Here is a 20284-nt window from a genome sequence, read left to right on the forward strand (position 1 = left end):
CTGTGCCACTGCCTCACCACCCTCACCGTGAAGAATTTCTTCCTTATATCTAATCTAAATCTTCTCTCTTCCAGTTTAAAGCCATTGCTCCTTGTCCTATCGCTACCTGCCCTTGTAAAAAGTCCCTCCCCAGCTTTCTTGTAGGCCCCTTTTAGGTACTGGAAGGCAGCTCTAAGGTCTGCCCAGAGCTCTCTCTTCTCCAGGCTGAACAACCCAACTCTCTCGGCCTGTCTTCATAGGAGAGGTGCTCCAGCCCTCTGCTCATCTTCATGGCCTTCCTCTGGACTTGCTCCAACTGGTCCATGTCCTTCTTGTGTCCATGTCCATTTTCACTTCTTTCTTGGAATGATCTGTACTCTGTACAGAACTGTGACTCTAGTCCAGCTTCATCCCAGACCTGCGGGGATTGGATGACCTGTAATGGTTTGCATTTGGGTAGCGTTTAAAGGTCCCCATTGACACAGGGCCACTCGGTACTGATCTTATATACTGAGACATGACTTGCTCAAGAGCTTTTCAGAGTTTTCTTGTACACGTTGGCTACAACCTGTCTAACCAGTTAGTTCCAATCTATGCTATTCTGATGGATAAGTAGTTTTTGCTTTTTCAAAAATTGTTAAATTTTCTAAAAATCTTTGAGGTTCGTTTACTTGAATTTTGGTTCAAGTAGAATGCTTTTTAGTGATACAATTTTTCTGTCTTCCTCAGCTTCTGTAGTCTAAAGACTTTTGAAAACCATGGAAACATACTCCACACATAGCGGACCGATTCAAACTGATGTTATCCTGCCTTGTTATTTTACTACTTGCAATTTTAATATGGCACAGTTGTCCATATGTCATGAATATGACAGCAAGAGAGTTTTTGCAAATCATTTGTTTCAAAGAATGACTGCCTGATTATGATACACCACAGGTGGAACAAAGGTACATTATCTACTGTATTTAGTGAGATGAAGTGAGATTTTACTCCATCACCTACAGATTTAAATTATAAGTATTCTGTTTATATTAATGCAGTTACTGTAGAGTAAAACTGATCAGTGTGGAAGGAACCAGTTAATGGGTATTCTATATTTGAAGAGCCCTTTATTTCAGCTGAAAGAGTGGAGTGTCAAAATATGTTTGATGATTTTAAGAGAACAGTTCAGAGTAATTGTTATGTGATTTATTTCAGTGAAATTAGTGATCTTGCTGGTACTCCTTTGTTTATGTGCGGTTTAACCTGGCAAATTTGTTTTCAGATTGGGTTTGTGTTTTGGCAGTTTGTTCGTTTTTTTTTTTTAATAAAAAATAATATATAGATATAGATGTAGGGAGTGTGTGGTTTTCTTACCTTTCAGCAGTATTTTGGGATATTTGAATGAAAGAAAAAACAATTTCATAGTTTCTTATGAAAATATTTCTGTTGTATGAGCTTCACTTAAATGATACCAGATTTGAGTTTACAGCTTCGTGGCTACGCATAACTTGCAGAGGTGTCATTGCAGAGTGTGTTGACATGTCCATATTAGCTGTAATTGGCTAGCTCAAATATCAATAATGACAGCACAGGCAGTTTCAACCTGTCTGAGCTACTCAAGTAGGCAGGCCACCAAAGAAGGACGTGCTGTTGTGGCATCGCTATTGCTGGTACTTGAATTAGCTGTACTAAGGGTAATTCGTATATATCTGTTAATCAGACCTATTGCTGTATTGGCAAACATTTTGAGAGAAAAAAAAAAAAAAGCCAGTTACTGAGGCAGTGTTTTGCCAGCTGATTTTAATCTAACATTTTTAACACAGAATCAGTTCAAGAGAGTAGCTACCTAATCTTGTGGCTGAGCATCCATAAGCCCAACTGAAATGAATACAGCTAAAATGGATGGAAAAAATGGATGATCAGAAATGAGTCTGTAAAGTGATGCATTGGTAAATGTCATACTCCTGCAGGATTTACAATGAAAGATCTGTAAAGTAATGCTGTAGTTTCTTTCTTGTCAAGTAAGAAAATACTATGATGTAGAAAGTGGAGTAATATGAATTTGAGATCATATGGACCATGTTTGGGGACATAATGTATGTATGCATAATGTTTGTTTATAGTAACCTTTGTTTATTATTTCAGTGGCAGAATTCAAGTATACTCAAAAATGTTTGCAGCAGCTCTGAGCGTAACTGAATTATTTCCTATTTATCAGTTGCTCATTTTCTACTTTAAAAAATTTTGCTACTTCTATACTGCTTTATTCGTAATCTTATAAGTGTCTGAAATGCTTTAATTGCCCTTTTTCCTTTTATGGGTGAATTTTTAAAAGATTGAGTTCACTAAAGCTAACTCAGAGCTGTGCCATAAAACAAGCCAGCAACTTGCAATGGAGTATAAGTTATTTTTTAATTAACAAGTATTAAAAAACTTTTAATAATGCAAATCATATTTTAGCACAAGAATCATCAGCTTAGCAGGTCTTTGAATAGTGTCATAATTTAATATCATAAGTTTTTTTTATTTTTAACCATACCTTCAGAGAGTTTGTGAGTTGTTGGGGTGTAGGCTGTTCGATTTTGATTTTCTTTTTTTTTTTTTTCAGATACACTGTCAAGTGTAAATTTCTTCAGCCACTGTGTTCTACAAAGTACTGTTAACCTAATATTAGTATTTAGTATTTTTAAAAATAATTCTAAACCATCTAAAATCTTGAAAATGTTTCTTTATTTTTTTAATTCATAATTCAGTGAGGGGAAGACTGAGCAGAGCTACCTCTGCCGAGTGGTTAGAGCAGCAATTCTCAGCCAAGACAAAACCTGGTTTTCTCATGAAATTAAATTGAATAAGTAAAATGTTTTTTCTGTCTGTCTTCTTGGCTGTAAAATGAAATGATTGTCATTAGCATCTGTATTTTGTTCTTATGGGATGAAAAACAATTCATAAATGGAGTAAGCATGCACCTGCATCAAAGAACTGGTGCTTTTAACACTAATTTAACGCATCTATCTACGGGAATGCTCCAGCATGTTCCCTATGATGATGCACCGTAAGCTTATTCCCAGCAGTACAGCTTTACAAGGTATTAGAATAAGGATGTAGCATTTGTTTTGTTCTGCAAGCATGCGTGACTTTAAATTTTCAATAACCAAGATAGACAAATGGGAAGAAATAACCACTGTTGTCACCAAAGTATATCTGTGTAACAAAATGAAGATGTAATTGCATTCAGTACAGAATTTTTACCACTAGCTTAAAGAAAGTTAGCATGACTAACAGTAGTGGTGAAAATAAATGAGAAGGTACAGTATTGTGTGATTGACTTATTGGAAAAAGCTTTTTTTTTTTTTTCCCCTACATACTACAGTAGTTATTAAAGCAGTTGGGAAGACAGAAGGACCATTTGTGTATGATTTTTATACTATATTTTGGAGCAAGCATTGATATCTAATTCTTTATTTGCTACTTTTTCTGTATTTCGTGCCCTTTACTTGTATTACACAATGAGTGTTGTACAAGGTGGAACAGACTGATTTTGTCAGAAGTGTTTTCTGGTTTTGTTTCAGAGAGTTGGGAGATTTTATAAGATATGTTCATGGCGAGTACTTTGGTAATTGAATGTTATGACATCTTTGTCTCAGAAATTAGCAGGAAAGATCCTATGAGTTAATAAGGATTGAATGGTTAGAGAGACAGTAATTCTGAATTCATAGGGCAACAGGATATGTTAGAAATGAGAAATATGATTTTTGGAGTTATAAGAGCTATCATTTGAATTATTTTTAAGAGACATAAATACATATGTAGTCTAGACAGTGCTACTTTTGCACTGGCAGGGGCAGCTGCAAGTAAATGCTAATATAGCCGATTCCAAAACAGAGAGGGGAAAAAATAGAAAAAGCCAAGGATGAAGAATATGCTGGAGGCCTCAAATGTTAGTTTGCAGTGTATTTTGGAAGAGTCATCCAGAGGTCTTTCTACAGGGGAAAAAAAGAATATTGAAGTAATCCAGTACTCTTTAAATAACATTATAGTGCTTACCTTTCTTCTCCAATTTTTCCTACCTAACAATAGGATTATCTGTGTATACCTTACAGTTCCTGCTATGAGACTCAGCTTGGATTTGGAAATGTAGCCTGTCTTTGAGTGTTACATCCTTGTCGTCTTATAATGAGCTGGGGATAATGACATGTTTAAATTCTGGGAAAGCAAAATCTTCCTTTTGTTTGTTGCTTTAATTTCCTTTTTCTTGAACTATTTTTACTCATCTGTCCATTACTGTCAAACTTTTTGATCTTACTGTTTGCTCACTTGTACTTGCCCTTCCACCCCCTTTTCCTTTTTTCATCTTTTCTCCTTTTTTTACTTTTCGTTATTGTTGTTTCTCTCCCTCTTTTTCTCCATGTGCATACAACAAAACCAAACATTGGATTTTTTGGTTCTTCTCATATGACTATGTTGTTCATCCTGTTAATATACCTCAAATAATTATAGATTCATCAATTGCTGCTTGAATTAGAACGCTGGAAATGTCTGCACTGTTGTTTATATTGAAATGGTATGATAAAATCTTTTAAAATATTGTTCATACTTTATGCGGAAACTTGAAATTTTGAGGACCCAGTCAGTTTATGGCATTTATTAATAGAATCAATAATCAATCATATGCTTATGCAATTAGCAGTTCATCTGTGTAGGCCATCAGGTCAAAGCCTGAAGGGCATGACCCTTTCACTTTGCTGCTAATACTATAGAAAAAGAGAGACATCAGTTGTACCTTCTTAAACTGATTTTACTAATAACCCAAATGATTGTGGGATTGCTGAGCATGCTGTTTTGAATCAAAGCACTGCGTTGCTATATGCCATGCATTACTAATTTAGTGTGCAAAGCACACTGAATTACTGAATTCCAACAGTCCTGAAATCATTCTGCAATCTAGATCCATGATCATTCTGTCTGGAGTCACCAGTAGCTTAGGCCAAATGGTGGCATTTTGCCATTGTTTTGGTTTTTTTTTTGGAAAACAGTAGGTGCAGGGAGAGTTTGTGGAGGAATTTGGGATGAGTGCGCGCAGGGACTAGAGGGCTTGAAGGCTTCTTGTGCTTCCTCAAAGCCAACAGTGCAGAAGCACATTCTGGCAAAGGCTAGTGCTCCGGTATCCACACTGCAAACGGGCATTATTCTCCAGCTTTATGGTGTTGAGTTAGGACTGCTGCTCTTGTTAGTATACAACTGCAAAAAGGAAAGCTTTAAACATACACTAGGTTTATATGCATGAATGTTTGTGTTACTCTACTTCTTTAAAACTTTTAAAAAGCTTTAAAAATCCAAGAGAATTAAACAGATTGTTTAAAAAACTGAAGAAGAAGAAAAAACAGCCAAACCATTCTATGATTCTATGAAAAAAAAGAGAAAGTTAAGCTGTAATATTAGCTAATTTTCTTTCAACTGGACTTCTACAAGAACAAAATTTATTGTTACCACCAGTTGTTTGAAATGTTTCTGTGATGCCAGCCATTTAAATTCAAATTAAAAAATGCCTCAGGATTGCATTGAAAGTGAATGAATTACACTGGCAGCTAGTATTAGTATTACTATTACTTCTTTGTATTGTAGCAGTACCTAGCAATAAAACAAATATTTATACACACACATCACATTACATTCTTGGTGACTGCAACTTTGGCATTTAAAAACCAAATAAGGTGGAGCATAAGAATATGTTTTTGCCTGGCAGTGATTTCTCCTAGTTGGATACACTAAAGAATTCTCATCACTGCCCTAAATTCTTTTGTACTTGGCAGTATACAAATATCTGAGTGAAAATCATCCTTGTTCTAAGAGACTTAGTTTAAGGTATACTACGGAGTTGCAGAGTGAATAGCATTGCAGTTTTTCAGTGTTACTTATTTTTTTCTACTGTTTTGTTATTTGAATTTTTGCTGCTTTCTTACTAAAGTAATTCAGTAGATCAAAGTCTGAGGGAAGTTGACCAATTTTACAAGCCTATTATCTATCAGTGGATTGACAACTTTACAGTCTTTGGTGTGGTGTAAATCTCTTCTTGTAGATGCTTGGGACTTCTCAAGAATGTTTCCTGTGTCTGTCTCATTTATGCTAAGAACGTGTTTGATAAACTGAAATGGCATGCTTTTGACAGCCAGATTTAAAGAACTATATTTGAGTGTTACATGAAAGGAATTCAGTGGGTTTAGAGCTTTCAGGGTCTTTTCAATTGGACTGGCTCCTTGTCTTCTGATATCAACAGGCTTGTTAGTATTTCATGTTAATATTTATTTTCTCATAAGCAGAATATTTGAGGCAACTGATAATTGTTAATAACCAGACAAATCAAAGCTACTAGGTGGCAAATTTCTGTTGAGACTGTCCTAAATGTAATGCTTTGTAGAACCATTAAAAGAGGATGTTTTGTGGCAAAGTTTTTAACCTATCTACAGCATATGTTTTTGTAGAAAGCTTCACTTTTCACCTAATGTAGATGTTGAACTTTTTTCTGATGCTCAGTAATAATAATAATACAATGGTATTTGTGAAGATAAGTGCTGATTTATATGAGAATGCAGTTTACATACATATCTGCTTTCATTTAAGGAAAAATCTGGTCCCTATGGTGACTAGATAAATGAATATTATTGTACTGCATGCAGTAGGGAATTACACTGCTGACATTGTCATTCATGCACTGATATAAAATCTGGATGAAACCAAAAAAGGAGCATATCTTTATGCTTGAGTGCAAGTCCTGCAAGAAGTTTTTTGTTTGTTTTTGTGCAAACACAGATTGCACCGTTGTCACTGGTGTCCAGTAAAAATTACAGTACAGCTACTACTTTCTTAAGTTATCAAGGTAATAGTACGAGCAGATTTGGCAGCTACTAATTGACCAAAACCCTCTCTGCTGTTGGACAGTTTGCTCTAAGTGACAAGAGATTGGCTTCTTAAACAGTTTATGTCTATGGTGAGAAGTGAAAAATATTTCAGATGTTCTAGGTGGGTCTACGGACATACGCGTCTTTACCAGATAAGATAAATGTTTGGCCACATAAAAGCAAATAACTCTTCAGATTCTTTCAGAAAGGTAGTTGTCTAAGCTTTATTTGAACAAGACTCCAAATATCTTTCCTATACCTGATCTGTTAATTGGCAGTCAGTGTTAATAAGTAAGTAATAATAACTGAAGTTTATTAGATTATTTTATTCTGTCCTCTACTATGTGCCATCATTCTTGCTTCGAGTTTCTCTCTGCAGAGTCTGTAGTACAAAAAACTTGGGGGAGAGATGAAAGTGTTGATGCCACACAACAATTGGTAATACATATTTGGGGTATATTGTGTTTGTGATAATTACTGGCTGGTTATATGAACTGACTCGCTGGCTAATCAAGTCAAGGGAAAGATTCTCTCATCTGAGGCAGGTACATTATCTTTATAGAGATAACATATCTTAAAGAATTCCAGTTACTGTACCAGTAGGCAGCTGTTCTTCTGATTGTAGAAGAGAGCAACATTAATGGGTGAAGATCATTTTGGAACTTAGGGGTAGCGCAGCATGTCCAGTGGGGAAACGCAAAGTCTCTGAAGGCAGAGTGAGCAAGCCTACAAGTCTTTTCAACTGTTCTGGAGAAGTGTATTCTAATTTCCAATATGCCTATTTACTATAGAAGCAGACATGGAATAAAGTACCTTGGTGCTGTTGCTTTTAGAAACATTGGTTTGTAAATGTGCACACATCATTGGTCAGGAGTATAATTTTTCATAAACTGGTGTAAAACTTTTGCCTTAACAATTTTAAAGAAATAATGGAGAGAAGACAACTCTCTTCCTCAGCAAGAAAAAAAGTAAAAACATCTGCAACTTCTGTGTTTACTAAGTGTTTATTATGTACCCTTTCCTGTTCTTTCCGAGGTTTCATTTTCATTTAATTCTATTTTTCCTCACATTTTAAAAATAAACCTCTAGTATGTGTTTAATTTATTCCCAGTCTGCTGTAATTAAGTTGCACATAAACATATGGCTACCATATGACAAAGTGATACGGAAAGGAAATGCTATATAAGAGACAGAGTAGCATGTGTACTAGTCTAGCTCTTCTGTAGACATACAGCCTCGATCCACTTATGAAAATACAAATAGTATGCTAAATTAATAGTCACCTGGCAAACAGTGACAAACTCAATCACACACGGTAGAACCATGGTTGAATCAAGCATGAAAAATAATGTTATGAAAATGCGAAAGACGGAAAATAAAGGCAGTGGAAATAGAGTAGGGGCCAAAAATGAGAAACTGTAATCAACTGACGGATAAAAAGGAAAATAGAACAGATTTGCAATTTGCTAAGGCTACATGGGTTTTGGGCTAGTGATGAGTAAGACCTCCTCCCAGTCGGTTTTAGATGCTAGTGGAGAACATTGACTTAACTTTAAGAGGTAGTTGTAAGATTGAATCTTAGCGAAGTGATCTATAACTCTTGAGTTACAGATCTGGTTTGCTAAAAAATACAGGTCTGAAACCAGGTGGATGCAGAGCAATTTTTATTCAAGTAACCAGCTGTATGTATACAACTGGAGGAAACCAGGCATATCCTGAGCTGCTGAGGAAATTTTGGTGAACGTTTTCTGCAAAGATTTCCCCCTGTCCAGGGTAACGTTCATACTGTTATTGCTCAAGTCTGCCCCCAAATTTCTCCTTTCCTCTACTAAAAAGGAAACATGCATGTTGGTAGTATCGCTTGTGGTTTTAGTTTTAAAAGAAGGGAACTGAGCAGTGTGCGAGATGTGACTGCCACATAGACAAAACCACTTTTTCATTGTGCACTTCTTTTTGTAAACTTGTTCTTTGTTTCTTGAAGACACTTGTAGTTTTGTGTAATTTGCGTAACACAGATCACCAGCAGGACTGTTTTACTTGAGTAAAATGTTTACTTAGATGGGAAAATGGAAGATGTGTTTATTCTGAGACATAATTACGAGTGGTGAAGTTTCGTAAATCCATTTTGCAAATCCAGTGTTTTTATGCTGTGTAATTTACGTTGAAGGGGAAAAGTGCATTATTTTTTCTTGGTTTCAGTTCCTTTAATTGCACAAAATGTGAAACTTCATGGTGACTTTTGAGATCTTTTATGCTTTGAACTTTCAATGTGCCATTCTTTGAATACTTGAATACTTATATTTGTAGCCCTTGCAAAGCATTTTAGGTAGTTTTTAGTGCAGACATTAAAAAAATACATAGCATGCAAGAACACATTTGTAGAATGTTTCTATCGTTCTATAATTCACTTTTTATTGTTTAAAATCAGGTTTTGTCAAAGTTTTTCTCCTGCAGTAGTAGATACAACAGCTTATTTTCATAGCTATAATTTATTACATATCCTAATTGCTCCAAATTGATATTTATGCTTATCCAAAAATAAAAGCATGCTGCCATCTTCCTAAGCATATGATAACAATCGGATGAAAGTTGACCTCTGATGTGCTAATAATGTTTGTAGTTTTATGCTTGAACTGAGATTGTTAAACAGAGTCTGTTTTCTGAAAAGATTACCATATTTTACTCTAATTTAAATCATTGACCTTAGGTTACAATGTCATTATCTTTCAGGCACAGACCAAACTGGTTTTGTTTGTCTTCACAAAACCATGTGAAGTGGCAATGCAGAAGCTAATAGCACACCCCACTTGAGCATCTTGTCACTAGAACAGGGTGTTTTGGACACAGAACTTTGATGCTGAAGCTTCAGCAATACCCGTTTCCTAGCATGGATATTTGGGTTCAGTCCTGAAAAAAAAATAAATCTGGTGAAGCGGGGTTGTGTTGATGCTAGGTTTCCTCATGTTTCTGTGTCTGTTACTCAAGTTTGAATCTTATTATGACCAAATGGCCACCAGGAAAATACTATTTAAGCATATACAGCTCTCCCCAAAACATCAGTGTTGTTAATCCAACACATATGGGACTCAGCCATAATTTTTCTTTAAAGCCAAGTATAAAAGTGAATAGAATTTATACAGCATTAATAGTTTTTTTAACATTTTTAACATTTTCAGTATGAATAGATCTCTCCGTGAGAAGAGGCAATAAATGGAGATTTGCATCTGTGGAGTTACTGTAAAATTATACTAGAGTGCAGAAGGTGGAGTTGATTGAGTGGGTTTTCTGCAGAGGTAGCTACCGTTTGAGAAATACAGAAACATTTTATGTTACGTTAAGTGTTTCTAATGTTCCATATGTTTTAGTATAGAGGGAAGTTAGAATGAGAGAATGTTTTCTTGAACCCAGGTATTCAAATTATTTGTAGAATCCTACCTCAGTAATTATGTGTTGTATTTCTTACTCTAATTGCACAATTTTGTGGCACTTAGGGACATGGTTTAGCAGTGGACTTGGCAGTGCTGGGTTAACAGTTGGACTTGATGACCTTAAGGGTCTTTTCCAACCTAAATTATTTTGTGATTCTATGAAGATCTATCACAAACTCATACAATGGATAGAGACAGATCAAGCAAGGAGTGCGACACTGATTCCCAAAGTATGCTATTGTGAGATACTACCGTAACTGGGATGTTGATAAACTTCCTTGCTCTAGAAACTAAAATTTTAAAACAAACAAACAAAAAAAGATTTTTAGTGAGATCCCAGTTCTGTATTGCTCTGAGTTAGGGAATAGCCACAGCATTGCTCCAAATATCAGTAGACAATAATGGCGTAACTCTGGATAAATCGCTTTCTAAATGTTCCTGTATTGCTGCAGTGGAATTCATTTTAAAAAAAAAAAAAACAAAACAAACTTACAAAAATAGTTTAAAACTGTGAATCACACATGTACATACACACAGTAAATGGCTGTACGAGAGAAAACCAGCAGATTGAGGATTCACTGGATCTTCTAATTCAGGTCCCATTGGCACATTACATACCTTAAAGCAAAAGTCTATGTGTAAAAGTTGAAATGCAATGTAATCAATATGCTGTGTACCAAATACAGATTTTAGATAATACAGAATTTGTTTCCACAGAAAGGTACCAAAGAGAATATGAAATGACATATACAGAATACTGTCTTTTTCAACAAAAAAAATGTGGCATAGGATAAAGTGTGTTTTCCTTCAAAATGTAAATGTTTAAGCCTTACAAATACCCCAGTAGCTTGAAAAGACCTTTGTTTCCAGTATTAAGCTGCTGAAGAAAGATAGATTTAAACACGTCAGCCTGTAAGATAAACATACTCAGTTGGATTCTGAAGTATAGCACATGAAAGTAAATTCTAAGTAGTTTGCTCAAATAAGTTATATTGCTTTCTATATGAATTGCTTTTTCAATATTTTACGGGTCTGTATTTTACCTGTGCAACCAATGCTTCTGAACAATAACAAGAAATTCATTCAGTTTACATTTGCATCAGTTTACATATACAAGAACAAATCTTGCTAGACAAAGTCAGTCAATTTAACAATAATTTCATAATTTATGTTCATGTTAGGTAGTTATTTAATGGACTGGTGTTTGTTTATTTGGCCAGATTTAAAGCAGTGGAGGGTGCTCAGTTTGCCTGTAGTTGCCATTGTCTTTATAACACTGGAATCATTTAAGTAAGTGTGGCAGTCAGAATGCTGGGTTTCTTTGTAAAAACACTAAACGTTTGTATCACTCCTATTTGTCTAATGCTTTCTGTTTGGTGGACACTAAAAAAAAAACCCCAAGGAGACATAGTATAGATCTGCTGATTATGCTCATACATTTAAATTATAATTATCGTGTTTCTTTCTTTACATACTTTTTTTAAAGCTCCTTTGAATGAAACTTGAGGTGAAATCTAATCTAACATGTAGCACGTTAAAACCAAAAGGTGTTGGGGTTGGAATTCTGCCTTTGTGGACCATTTGTCTTTCTGACTCACTAATTCCAGTTCATCAGACTGGAAGTCTTTTGCTGAATGTTGTGATACGATGTTTTCCACAGTCAAATTTTGGACCTTTCAGGCTTTAAGCGTAATATTTAATGACATCGGTAGTGTTTACAGTATTCTATTAAAAATTTGCAGACACTGCCGTTGTACAACAGAAACTTCCACATAAAGAACATCACCTTAAGCATGTGACAGACTTGCAGCATCTGCATGCAATGGGTTCCTCTTCTCCATGCATATTCTAAAGGTTCCAGACTTTTCCTGGTGATTTTCAGTTCAAAAGAAGTCTCAAAAAGATGCAACTTTGAGACAAAAACCTTCTCAAAACCATGGCTATCTTATACATCTTCATCTGCTGCCATTACACGGTTTTCTTTCATCCTTGCATTCAGATTGTAAGTGTACATCACTTTATACAGTGCTGCTCTTGCCCAGTCGAGCACTGGAGAGGAAAGAACAAAAAATGGGATGCATTTCTTTTTAGAGACAGTGTTGCTCATTTCTCAGTTACATTGTTTTGGCAGACTGTTTTGTCTTACCTGTTGAAATCCGAGAGGTGCATGTTGGTACCAGGAAAATTAAATTTCTTGGAGAAATTTTTCATTGACTTAGGGCTTGCCACCATGCTTTAAAACTACAGGAAAGTATAGATCCTTGTTACGTATTCATATTGGTGACAGCTATCTTACAGCATAAAATATTTGAGTTAATTGAAATGCATTAACAAATGTTTTGTCCAATATCTAAAAATTAAATTCATCAAAGCAACTTAGCTTACATTTCTAGAATGATATTGATTGAAAATGTATATGCGATGTTCAGTTTGACAGATTAACATAGTTTGTGACTTGAGGGTAAGAGTTCTTGGTGAAGTTAGCCCCAGATATTTTAGCAATGTGCATTAAGGAGAGAGAAATTGTAAGACCAGATCTCATAAATGCAACTGTAGTTTATCTGGGCTCGCAGAAGGCTTAGTAAAAGTAAGTACAAACTCATTTCCAAAAATGTAATTGCTGCACTTACTTTCATTTTCTAGCTTAGTGATTGCTCTTTTTAAGTATCTGATTAAGACCTGATCCTGGGAATAGTAAAATTATTCCTTGTGTTGTTATCTGAGTTAGACTACTGTAACTTAAAAATCAGATTGCTGCTAAAAACAGAGAATGCAGCTGTTGGGGACACAGGTACTTTGATTTCAGACTGTATCTCATTGAGGGCACGTGGGGCAGTACACGGGGATGGTTTCCCACTTGATGCCTATTTAAGGGATTGACAGAAATTTTTGCAGTGGGTCTGATTGTTTAATGCTTCTGGAATTTAATCATGTCATTATTGGTATTCTAGCGTATCTAGTATTTTCATCATTTTTGCAAATAATTTGTATTTGAATTACTGAAGTTATTTTCATCTTGTTATTGAAGGGCTTGACGCTACCACCTATGTGTATGACTTCGGTGGAAGATAATGTGGCCTTAGCTGAGCAAAGCATACCTATAAATCACCCCTAATCAGAGCCTAAATGGAGTATCTTTGGTAAATTTAGAAGTAGCTTACACCTATGGAGGGACTCATAGTAGCATGACTTGCTTAGCACTCTTTATATACAGCCCTTCTTACAGAATGCCAAGTTCAAAATTAGTATGAAGTGTGAACTACTGTTGCACCTAAGAGCAGAGTAGCATATTTTCTTGGTATATGGGTTAGAAGGAAATTTGTCTGCTTTTATTATAGCTTCTGCCTTGCCAATTTTGCTTTGCATTTGTAGTCATGACTTTTAAGCTGAATAACTTAAAATGTTTTCCTTAGAAGAGTTTTAGTATGCAGAAGAAAATTGCAATGCAATTCTAAACAGCTGAAAAATAGTATATTTTGTTTAAAAGTAGATACTACAAGTGTATTCACTTGGCTGACTCTGTGTGTGTGCACCTATGTAAAATCTGTCATGGGAGAAACGGCAGACACTGTATTCCATCATGATGGTTGTCCCTTTGTGACTTGAGACTATTTCTGTTTTAGACAAAAGTTCCCATAAGATTCCCTGCTTGGACTTCTGAAGGAGCTGGAAAAACAATTTCCGTTCAGAAGTAATAATAACATGGGCTTTTGGTTTTGATCATGAACTGACATTTAAAAGTCATCTGAGGAAAGATATTTTTTGATTAAAGTAAGGTTTTGCATAACACAGTTGTAGCTGCTCTTCCCATCTGGTATCGCGCTACTTGATGGGATATCTTTCAGTTGCCCACTGTCCAGTTTGCGAGATCCCATAGGAGTTACTGACTTTCCCAAGAGACTTTTCAGTGGCTCAGGTCATTCTGTTACCCTGGTTATTGCTCGGCTTTTCTTTTCCCCAGGGAGAACTTGGAAAAGTTGCACAGCAGAGAATATAAGGTGATAATCTGGTACCCAGAAAGTGCATTGGAATTGTAGTTCTGTCGGGACGATCGCAGCTTGTGCATACTGCGTGCCTGATTTTTCATTTATGTGCCAGATCGGCAGTTTACCTGTGGGATATAGACATTACAGCTTATATGTGGAATATGAAAGGTAGATTGTGTGACTGCGTTTCCTGGGGTTTATTCCCTAAATTGTCAGTGGTTAAGATTGCTCGTTTAATCCTAGGTGCGGTAGTTTTGCTTCCTGCTTCTGCTGCGTGGTCCTTCTAAGGAGTTGTGGGTCTGGGCAAGGTACAGCTTCATGCTGCTGTTATGGCTTCAGTTGTAGCATGTATTCCACCTGAAGAGAGAGGCAGATATTTGTGTTTTGTGGATTCCTAAGGTATGATCTTCCCTGCTAAGAAGCTGGATTTATCCCAAATCCTGTGAATTTCACACAAGATCAGATTCTCATGGCATTCAGATTGATTGCCAAAACCCTGGCATTTATTGAAGGCACAGAATAATGGCTTGCTGTGTGCAGAACCTGCCAACACACTCTCTCCCAGGTACAAGGAAGCTTTTAAACAACAGAAAAATTAGATACTTTGAGATTTTCTTGAGATATCTCTGGTTTCTGTACAACATAAAATGCCACTCACCAGCTGGGGGTAAAGGCATTGATTATGGCAGCTACACAGGAGCTCCCAAAGGTCTCAGTATGGGCAGATGAAGATACAACATGACGCAGTGTTTAGCTACAGTACACTTGGGATCTCTTGTAAACAAGGAACCTTAAGAGTTGAGTTCACCAGATACGAGCTAATCCTAAATTTCTAGTATTTGCAACCTGGAGCTAAAGCAATCGCTAGATTCTCCGAGACCTACGATACCAGACAAATGAAGGTACATAATGAATATCAAATACATGGGTTATTGAGAAGGAAAGCCTGAAAAACTTGTTTGTCATCAGAGGAGCACAATTCCACAGGAAGTAAAGCTGAGAAAAGGTCACTGTTCTGTTAGGCTAGGGACCTTAGATCAGCCACGTTTTCATGCGGTAACTACCGTGCACTTTGTTGCCCCTTATGTGTCTTTGTTCCCAGGACAGATTGTGATCTTTATCCCCATGGTAAATACAGTACGAGCTACTCTGTAGAAATTAAAACTGGCAAATTCCATGTGTTTTATGTCATTTGGCATTCTGCACAAACCCCCTTCAGTTTGTCATAAATTCCTAAACCAGAGCAAGGTCACATCTGGTAGCAATTTCAGTCTGCCAGATGAGGCGTAATCCTGTAAAACCTAACTCATTTTCTCCAGTGCTTTTCAAAGACGGGCTCTCCTGCTCCTTTTCCGTAAAGCAGACCACTTGCCCTGTGAGCTCTGTAGAATGATTTAGGCTGACAGACTTTTCACACTTTATAAACTGCAATTTTTGGAACACAGCTTTGTATCCAGTCCGTAAGACAGTACAAGCAAGGAACAGTGCTGAAGTCTTCACCATAACAGGCTGTGCCCAGATTCTATTTTCTTTTGCAAGAGCACGTCCCTGCAGGATGCAGTAATTGTGTTCTTTCTCAGTATTTTGATGTGTATGCATCTCCTCATCCTCTGAGTAACCCATCACCTTACATACTGCTTAACTTCTGAAGAATCCATACATTGCTACTATTCAGCTTTTCTTTTGCATGTTTTTAAAATAGTTGCAGCAAAAGTTACAGGTAATTCAAGACAGACATGCAGAAGACTGTAAAATATTAGATGCACTAACAAAGGAATGGAACGATGATCAATCTTTGCACATTGTAGTAATTGAAAATAGCTCTAATTTCCAGTAACATGGAAGATTAATAGTAGTCAGGAGTTTTATATGTTATATGTCCATTATATTTTGATAATAGTGGTTACTTTGCTATCATCTCATTGCCTTTATTACACTGTATGGAGCTTGGGGATCCAGTTTCTCAAAAGGAGTATCGAAACAGAGTGTACTAGTAAGGTTATTTAAATCACAGAGGGAGGAGTTGGTGAAATGGTGATGTATTATAATGTGTTACTAAATAAAATTAACAAAACTCAGTTAAAAAATATTCTTTCAAGGTCTCCTAGGTCTTGCACAAGGACCTCTAAGGCCTGTTTGTGTAAGTGCCTGATACTGGTTTTTCCCCCCAAGGTGATCAAATTTAAGTAGCTCTTGATATCACATGAATGATACTAAAAAAAACCAAACCAAACCAAACCATCAAAACTTTAAAAAAAAAAAAAGTCTGAATTTTAAACAGTTGGTATTGTTACTCTTACTATTATGACTCTTATTGTTACTCTTACTTATTGTTACTCTTACTTATTGTTACTCTTACTTATTGTTACAAATGCAAGCTAATAAAATCCATTGCAACTGGAAAGCACTAGCTAGAAACCACCTTGTCTGCTATGATTTTTGTGACCTAATTATACCCTTTTGAAACTGTTTCTTCACAGGCCAAATATCCTGATGTTGTGACCCTTCCAGAAGGAGTGCTGGGAGATTATATAATTCTAAGGAACCCCAAAGTTTCTGGGTAAGTCAATAAATACATTTCTTGATTTATGCAGATAAAGGATTGTGAAATGCATACTGATGATCTAGAGATAATTGGTCTGCTTGAACATTGTCACTCTTTGCTTTGTAATGCCTCTAAACACAGGGATTAGATGATGTGTGTTACATTTTAGGGCTATAACCACACATTAAAAACAGGAGAAAAAAAAACCCAAAAATACATGTTCAGGCCACGTGGATGTGGCCCTGTTAGAAAGTCAGTCAATCAATCGTATTGCCACTGTGTGTACCCATGCTTTTAAAAAGCCAGGTTGAAAAAAATAAAGGGCTGTAGCAGGCTTTTAATTTGCATTTTAAGGGGAAAAAAAAAAAAAAAAATCTGTTACTGTCTTGGTTTTGGAAGCTCATGCTACAATGAAAAACCTAAATTCAAAGTTTAGGAATGTGGGATGCATCGTTCCTTTCACACATCAGAAAACATGTCTGGTTCAGCTGGATTTGTTCCATCTCAGTTTTCTTTCGGCGTTATGTGACCGGAGCAAGGGGCAGGACAGATGCTGAGGCCAACATCCCTCTTAGCGTGACAGGGTGGGCCACTGGCACCCGTCCCCTCCGAGATAAGGCAGTATTTTCCACCCCTGGGCCTGAAGGAGGGAGCTTATCCCTTCTTGCCAACGAAGGTCAGGGTGGCAGCCTGTCAATTACAACTCATATTTTGTTCTGGGGTAGGAGGTGCAGCGCTTGCAAATTGCCGAAGCAAAGCACAGTTCTTTGGTCATCTTGCCATTAAAGAATGGAAAGAAAATTGCAGTTACCTTGCTACTGAGAGCCACTGTAGCTGTATTTTTCCGTTGTTTTAGAAGGTAATCAGTTAGATGAAGGAGGGGATCGTTGCACTGCCGTTTAGTAGTGGTATTCTACCACGCATGCTGGATTTGTTTGGGCTCCCTGCTAGACATGTTCTGGCAGGTTTGGGTTTTTAAATTGAGTAAAAAAAAAAATATATATCCTTGAAGTTGCATGTAAGACAATATAATTATCACTGTCAGGAATTCTGTAAGGGCCAAGAAAAGTTAACTATTTTGTGAAGGGATCAGACCATTCCCTTCTCTTACTACATCTTTGCTATAACATGCATTCATTTATATGGAAACAACTGGAAATAAAGCGTAGCTCCCTCCATCATATGTTTGTCTATGGAACTAGCAAATAAACCGCAATAGTGCTGTCTCGGTTTAGCCAAATCTGCCATTTAAAGCTAAACAGTTTAACTCTGGGCTGCCAAAATGAATTCTTGTTAGACCATCGCAGTTAGAAAACTGCTTTATTTTACAGTTTCTCTTCATGTTGACAGGTGCCAAGTTCCATCACACATTCCCTTCTCACACACAATCATGAAATACAAGAATTTAAAATCATTTCAGTGGCTTGGTAGAACACACATTTGCATGTTGATTTGTTTGCAAAATCCCAGAACAAACTGTCCACAAATTCTCAAAGGGTTTTTACCAGTGAAGTGGCAAAAGGCTGACAAATCATATTGAGAGGAAACCTTTTACGGTCAAACGACACTGCGAAAGGGAACTTCCTCCTTGCAATGACTTGTTAGGGTGCAGCTCAGCTTTGGGTTAGGAAAGCCTTCCTTTCCATAAGGAATACTCCTAAAAGCATGGATTGGAGGGGATCACAAACTGCAGGAAAGCAGACGGGATGTTACAAAGCAGCAAAACTACTATGAATGTTGTTCTAGAGTATTCCCTGTGTACTTGACTAGAAACACTCGTCCCCTGCAGAAACCAATTGCCTAATTGTTCGCTTAGGGGGGTATAGGCATCCTGTCCCACCGCAAAAGCTGGAAATAATAATTAGCCTTGAAAAAAAACACCAAAAACACTCTTGAAGGAGTAATGATGGTTAAGATAATTTTTTTTTTTAAAAGTTAAAAGCAAACAGCTGCAGGAATCTAGGCCTTGGCTGTATTTTATTCCTGCATGTTACTCTAAAAAGACAATGAACAATATTGGGGCAGACCTTATTCCAAACCCAGAACATCACTATTTATGCAAACACTTCTGAAACTATTTTCCTGTTTTCATCCTGTATCTAAGCTGGATACCTGACCTCAGGGTGCAGGTCTTACGTAAGGGGTGGCGCAGGGGGATGCTCACTCTCATTTTCTTCCCTATCAACTTTGTAGCACTGCACTATGGAAACTTAACCATTCATGAGAGACAAAGACAAGAACCAGGGGAAAAAGTCCTTGAGGTTTAAAATGTGAATGTACCTGGAACCTTTCCTTGTCAGTAGATGACTGGTTTTCCTTGGTTCAAATCTAAGAGATTGGCAAGTGAATTTTGTTTAAGAGCATAATGAGTGTGAACCTCCTGAATACTGGACTTTCTGCTTTGAAGAACCCTTAAAGGCAGTTGCCTGGTTAACACTTAACTCACTTTTCCGTGCACATGCTGCAGGTTTGAATTACTGATTGTTTGGAAGATACATATAGATGAAGAAGGGAGAACTACGCCTGTCCTGGACCTTCTGACTAAAGTACCGGAGCAAGGTAAGGTCATGCACTTCAGAGACCATTCCTGAGCTTTCCCGTAGAACGCCTGTCCCCTTTTTTACTCAACATCTCTTTAGATAAAATGGAAATACACCATGCATAGCCCAACCAAGCAAGCAAATCCCACTTTAGCAAGTAGTTAAGCTTCACCTCCTGTATCATTTAAAACGGCTTACAAAACAAGTGTGTCTTCCTCTTCTGGACAGCAGGTTTTATCCAAACCTGCAGTGCGGACACAGTGCAACTGTTTGAAAATAACATTTGTGGTTACATTTTTCTTGCAGTCTTGGAGCAGAAGATGGCAACTATTGAAAATGCCCCCACCCGCTTCCGAAGCATGCTGCTTCTGTTTGGGATCGAGACAGCTATCGAGAATCTGATCCAAGTGGTTAGCTCAGAAAAATGAATACCAGCATGACTTACAACAGGTAGCAATTTCAAAAGTAGTTTTAATTAAGATATCGTGTTACACAGTCTATAATTTTATTGAATATAAACATTAAGTTATTTTCCATTTAGAAACCATACTCATAAAACATGCTATCTGTACAATTATGGCACGTTATATATAAATTGTCATGACATGAAAATAAATACAGCCATTTAAATACAAAAATGCCAAATAAAATAGTTACATGTACAGAGTGATTTCATTATAAATTTATCTTTCTGAATCATTAATGTACCAGAGTGGTTTATCTTCTTAACATTTTCTAGATACCTGGAAAGTGTTAAAAGATCATGCACTGTCAAAATCAAGTCCATAAAAATCCATTTCATTTCACAGCTCTGTAAAAGTACAGTGATTTTAAAATGACAAGAGAACAGTAAGAGACTCCTAGAACAAACAGTTAAATAGCTTTCTTGTTAAATTAGGGTAGAAGTAGACAATTTGAAGATTTCAAA

General features: G+C 36.6%; 1 protein-coding gene across 1 annotated transcript in view; it reads left to right on the forward strand.

The window, feature by feature from the left end:
• Positions 1-20025, forward strand: part of CENPP (centromere protein P) — a 147612-nt gene extending 127587 nt beyond the window's left edge. The window contains exons 6-8 of the mRNA XM_009704200.1: positions 16752-16831; positions 19284-19375; positions 19663-20025. Coding sequence (XP_009702502.1) covers positions 16752-16831; positions 19284-19375; positions 19663-19784 — 294 coding nt within the window. The 3' untranslated portion in view covers positions 19785-20025. The remainder of the gene's footprint in view (positions 1-16751; positions 16832-19283; positions 19376-19662) is intronic.
• Positions 20026-20284: the final 259 nt, after the last annotated feature.

The sequence above is a fragment of the Cariama cristata genome, unplaced genomic scaffold (assembly GCF_000690535.1).
Source record: "Cariama cristata isolate BGI_N322 unplaced genomic scaffold, ASM69053v1 scaffold337, whole genome shotgun sequence".
NCBI classification, from domain to species: Eukaryota; Metazoa; Chordata; class Aves; order Cariamiformes; family Cariamidae; genus Cariama; species Cariama cristata.